This window comes from Elephas maximus, chromosome 3 (assembly GCF_024166365.1).
Source record: "Elephas maximus indicus isolate mEleMax1 chromosome 3, mEleMax1 primary haplotype, whole genome shotgun sequence".
Taxonomy (NCBI): domain Eukaryota; kingdom Metazoa; phylum Chordata; class Mammalia; order Proboscidea; family Elephantidae; genus Elephas; species Elephas maximus.
Genome location: NC_064821.1, coordinates 89,984,527 through 89,990,526, shown reverse-complemented (window position 1 = coordinate 89,990,526; position 6,000 = coordinate 89,984,527). Strand labels below are relative to the sequence as shown.

At 39.8% G+C, this 6,000-nt stretch overlaps 1 protein-coding gene across 3 annotated transcripts in view; it reads left to right on the top strand.

The window, feature by feature from the left end:
• Positions 1-578: 578 nt before the first annotated feature.
• STIL (STIL centriolar assembly protein) overlaps positions 579-6,000 on the top strand; it is a 72,571-nt gene continuing 67,149 nt past the window's right edge. For all 3 annotated transcript variants that reach the window (XM_049879226.1, XM_049879225.1, XM_049879224.1), the window contains exons 1-2: positions 579-1,050; positions 3,740-3,824. In XM_049879226.1, the coding sequence (XP_049735183.1) occupies positions 3,781-3,824 (44 nt within the window). In that variant the 5' untranslated portion in view covers positions 579-1,050; positions 3,740-3,780. The remainder of the gene's footprint in view (positions 1,051-3,739; positions 3,825-6,000) is intronic.

Here is a 6,000-nt window from a genome sequence, read left to right as displayed (position 1 = left end):
CACCACTTCCTATTAAGTTTTCCTATTCAAGCTCTCACACTAGCCATAATTTTCAAGATATGTGCCCTAGATTACAAGAATTTTTCCAGGACAGAGTATGACATTCCATGGAGCATATATATTTATTGACTGGTTTGATACACTTCTAAGGATAGTATTTGCACTCTCAAAAGGATGGATACTTATTCGGAACAGAACAGCCTACAAACGCAGCTCAGACTTTTTAAAACCTTTCATATTGCGCAGGAGACTAATAAAAGTGGAGTCTGTGTGATTTTTTCCCATTGTTCAATAGGGATAACAACGCGTGTCTACTCTGGTAGAATAAAATAAGATTACGGCGGAGAAAGCCCAATACCAACGTTAGTCGGCGGAGATAAGCATAATGGTTTATATTCTTTTCCACTTAACAGGATATCTTTTTTTTTTTTCCTTACTTTTATGTTACTGAGAGGAGCGGATGCTTCTAAGAAAAGACAGTGGACGAAAGCCGCTTTTCCTTGTCCAGTCAGGCACAGTTTCGGAACCGTTTCTAAGCCGCCCGCTTCCAGTCGTCTCAAACCGCCAATCCTAGACCGATGACCCCGGCTACGAGCACTTCCGGGTTCCTCCCCTACCCTCTTGTCAGCTCTCCAGCTGGCGTTTTCATTGCGGGTGCGCAAGACCCACCCCACTCCGGAACTCAAAACCGTTGGCCAAAATGCAGCATTTAAATTATCCGGACCCGATCCTGGAGCGTCAGTGGCTCTCTCTGTTCTCCTTAGAGACTTAGGATTGGCCCAGCTCGAGACAGTGCGGGGCGTTGATTGGCTGGTCGGCCGGCTCGTTGCGGCGACAGTGCGTGTCGCCACCGCCTCCGCTCCTGATGGGTCGGATTTCTGGCCACTCAGCACGCGTGGCGCGAGCTACGCGTTTAGCGAGGTTGTGTTTGCCGCTTCTGTTCCCGCGACCCCAACGTCCCAGAGGAGCGGCGGGAGCGGTGGAGGCGCTCCTTGGCGCTGCCGTCTGTTCCGGCCTAACGAACAGACCTCGGCCTCGGCGGGGATTGCGGTGAGTGGGATTTCGTCCTCCTGTTTCTCCCTGAGGGGTGGCAGCAAGAATGGACGACGTTCTTTCCCGGGAGTCTCTCCGTAGGGCCTGGGGAAGGACGGTGGGTAACTAACATTCAGGGCCCTGTGGTGGGTTCCTAGTAACCCTGGTGGTGTAGTGGTTAAGAGTTAGTGTGCTAACCAAAAGGTCGGAAATTCGAATCCACCAGGTGCTCTTTGGAAACCCTATGAGTTGGAATCGACTCAACGGCAACGGGTTTTTGGTTTGGTGGTGGGGTCAGCCTGAGGCCGAGGACCAGAAGGGGAACTAACAGGGGGAGCTAAGTGGACCACAGATTCCTTGGGAATCATCCGAAATAAGGTGTATGAAAGGTTTACAGTCGATTACGTGCCACTTAAAGTTGTTTTTATTGAGGAAATTTCTTGAGGACTGAGATCCTGTATTGTTCGTCCTTGCATTTCTCTCAGTGGCTGCCTAGAATCTGCCACATAGTAGGGCGTCATTCAGTTTTCGACGTTCGTTATCTAGTGAAAGTAATAGGGAAACACAGAGATAGAAACTCCGCCATAGAGTTTAGGAGAAGGTTTCAGAGGACGTGACACTCGAGTTGGATTGTGAAAGACGATGGTTTACCAGTGCATTTCAAGTAAAGAGAACAACCTGTGCAGACACTAAAATGGAGTGGGTGGGTAGTGTGAGGGAAGGGAGGTTGACTGCAAGTATTTCAGTTTAGGATGTAGGATGAGTGGATAAGGAGATATAAGGTTGGAATAATAGGATGGGGCCAGATTGTGAAGTTTCTTTATTCTGTATATGAAGAAAAGCCATCAGAACTTTTTAACTAGGTGGAATTACTAGATCAAATTAGTATAGAAATATCCTAGCAGCACTGGGAGGACTTTCAGGTAAACCTGGTGAGAATTGATGAGGTTAGAAACTAAGGCAGTGGGCACGGAAAGACAGAATTTATATGGCAGGAGAAAGGAGAGGTAAGGACGACTTCATGGTTTCCATTTGCTAGACAATAATGCCATTATCTGAGAATATGTTTTGCTAGGTATAGGTAGTGTTTGGTTTTAGTTTCCTTAGCTTTAATTGCTTGTGTGATATTGTCAAAGTAAAATGCTATACATGTATTGCTTTGAGGTGAAAAATGAATCAGTATTATCCTATTTTTTTTTTTACCCTAATACAAAAAGAAAGAAGATACAAATATGGAGTTTAAGACTATTTTGTTTAATGAAGAAAAATGACATTTTATTACCTTGTAAAATTACAGTTATTAATATGTTTTTTTTAAATATGTATACTGTTATCCATAATAACCGTATGGCATAAAAGGGCTTTGGAAATTAAAGGCTACAATCCGTAGAAGCTACATTAAACCTAACCTTTGAAGTCCAGATGTCTCCAAAAGGGACTTTTTAGGCTACCTTACAGGGTACTTTCAGTAGGATTTTGTTCTTGTGAATATTTCCAGCCTCTGACTTTATGTAAAAACTGTCTGCTAAATGACTCCTATACTGGCATTAATAACCCTTTTTTCCCTTATCTTGCTTCAGACGATTCCTTTTTTTCTCGAATAGAAATAGCAAGCAGGGCCTAAAGAAATATAAGGCTTAATATAGGAAAAGTATAAAGAAAGAAAGGATTTATTAAGTCTATGTTTTGATAATATTTAGATGGTTATATCTAGTGAGCAATTAGAAATATGGATTTGAAACTCAGAAGAGAGGTGAGAGCTGAAGGTGCTTACATAGATAGATGTGGAAACAATGGGAGTAGATGAGTTTACTCAGAGAGGACATATGGAGAAAAAAAAAAGACCACTGATTTAACACTGATAAATATCAGTTTGTGGGAATGCAATAGTTTGTCTTTCATCTCTACAAGACTGAAGATTCCTTGGTAACTGCATTATAGGTCCGATAAATACCTAGCTATAATTGTTCCTGTCTGCTGCTTTGTGATTTCCCGAACAGTTTGAGGCTTTTGTTAAAAAATCTCTTATATTAATTTGACAATTTGGTATTACTGCATTTGATTAATAAAAGGAATGCTAACTGATTTCTTTAAATCTTTCATACGAGTTCTCTCAGGAGTAAAGGGGAATAGCTAGGTACAATACAGTTTTTAAAATAAATCATTGTTTGCGTATCAACATAAATAAAGATCTCTTGTGATTTTTTGTAAGGTTTGCCACATGCAAAGAAGGTCATGTTCTAGATCCTTTCCTTAGCCTATAAGGATCCTCTTAACTACAAAGTAGCAACACATAATGCGTAAAAATACTACAACAGTTCCCTACCTAGATGTGATGACAAGCATAGTGGGCTTGGGAGATCTGAAGACCTCCAATTCCAGTTATAAATCTCATCAAAAGGTGCATGACGTTGGCAAAGTCATGTAACATGCATCCTCTGTGTACGGGTGAACATGAGGAAGAGAAATGTGGTTAAAATATGGCCTGCCTTACTGCTCATTAAGTTGATCTTGGGGCAGAATTAATTTATAGGGAGAATGGCTGTAAACTACGAAAATGACTTACAGAATCCATAAGCATTTTATCTTATTAATCTATAACATAATTCAAATAAGTATCCTAGATATTTTTGCCTATACTTTTGTTAATAAGTGGTTAAATCTTTGTTTTTGTTACCCATTCATAATATTCTCTTTTATTTTTTAGGTTACTAAGCATTTGAAATTGGATGAATCATTCACCAAATTATGGAGCCTGTATATCCTCTTGCAGGACCCCAGATGAATAGCAGGTATAGAAATATTGTTACAAAATATTTTTTTCATAGCTGCTCACATAACTTGGGAAAGTAGGATTGAAATAGAAGAAGGAACGTAAGCATTAGAATCAGGAAAACCTGGTTCCATATCCTAGCTCTGCTAATTAGCTGGGTGACCTTGGTTAAGTTAATTACCATCTCTAAGCCTCAGATTCCTCATCTATAAAATTAAGGTGGTAATTTCTCCCTGGGTGGTGAAGTTGGTTAACACACTTGGCTGCTAACCAGAAGGTTGGAGGTTCAAACTCATGCAGAGGCACCTCAGAAGAAAGACCTGGTGATGTACTTCTGAACTATTGGCCGCTGGAGACCCTGTGGAGCACATTTCTACTCCGACACATGTGGTTGCCATGAGTCACAATCAACTCAATGGCAATTTTTTTTTTTTTAATCTCTAACAGAAGATTATTATGAAGAGTTAAATAAAATTCCTAAAAGACCCTAGTACGTAGTAGACACTGAGTAAGTATTAGTCCTAATTCCTTCTTCCCTTATTTTAGTTATACAGAGGATCTTTTTTATTGTGGGAACTCTTGAGGATAAAAACCCTATATCCTAGACAAGTGGGAAAGTGATTGGGTTCCTTCCCTATTTTAACAAATACTAATTTCTTTCTTTTTTTTTTTTTTTAATTCTATCAAGTTTTTGTTTTCATTTCTTTTTTTTTTTATTGTACTTTAGATGAAGGTTTACAGAACAAACTAGTTTCTCATCACACAGTTAGTATACACATTGTCCTATGACATTGGGTTATCAACCCCACGACATGTCAACACTGTCCCTTTCCAAGCCTGGGTTCCCTAATACCAGCTTAGAAATATTAGTTTCTTGATGAGGAAAAATTCACATTGGGTTACTCACAAGTTCCCAAGCCTTTTCCCACTCATATGAAATAGGACCGAGGAGCTTGCCACCTGTCTCCTAATTTTCTCAGTCTGTCATTAATATGGGCACCAAGCAAATGGGCTTGTTTTATTTGGCTCCTTGGATCATTTATTGTTCTTTTCCCCCTAGGGAAGAGCAATTCGTGCTGATACGTGGATTTTTTTTTTTTTTTTTTTCCCAAATTAGAAGTGAATCCTTAGGGTGCCTTTATTCTCTGTATTGATTTTCTTTGTGCCAGATGTTCTTGATAAAGACAATAGGAAACAAAACCCAAGGAGGCTATCATATTCCTTTTTGCTTTAACTTTGGCCGTTCTGTTCTACCCCACTGCAGGCCCTAGTAGTGTAGTGGTTAAGCATTTGGCTGCTATCCAAAAGGTGGGCAGCTCATATCTACCAGCTGCTCCTTGGAAGCCTTATGGAGCAGTTATACTCTGTCCTATAGGGTCTCTATGAGTCTGAATTGACTCAATGGCAACAGGGTTTTTACTTGGTTCTACCCCACTATCACCTCTTAGATTAAACCAACGGCCAACTGTAAATATTCACTGAGAATGTGTCAACTTCTTTTAAGTTCTTTTACAGGTCCAGTTACGTAACAAGTTAGATACATTCTTTCGTTTTTATTTCATTATCAGGTTGACTGTAGTATCAAATTCATTCCTTACATTTTAGGTACGATAATATACTCATAGGGGAGCCCTGGTGGTGCAGTGGGTAAAGAGATGGACTGCTAATTGAAAGGTGGACAGTTTGAAACCACCAGTGGCTTCACAAGAGAAATCTGCTTCTGTAAAAATTTACTGCCTGGGAAACCCTGTGGGGTCACTATGAGTCAAAATTGACCAGATGGCAGTAGGTTTGGGTTTTGGGTTTTTTTAGTAATATACTGATGCACTTTAAACTAATTATTTCTTATCTATCCAACTCTAGTTTCTTTTACTCATTTAGTGACCTCTTGGTTTTCAATAATTTCTGGGTTCTAAGGCACAGTTTGGAATTTTTTTAGGTTACAGATCCCTTTGAATCCCATTAACAGGGAAAAACACACATATACATGCAAAATTTTATAGCCGATTTCAGGGGATTTGTGTCTCCTATGATTCCAAAGGCTTTGTACCCCAGATTAGGAAAAAGGCCAAAAATAATAATAGGCTAATAATAACTTTTATTGACATTTTATGTGTCTAGTGCCATGCTAAACACTTTACATGCATTATTTTTATTTAATCCCCACGACAGACCTATGAGGTGTAGGTACTGAT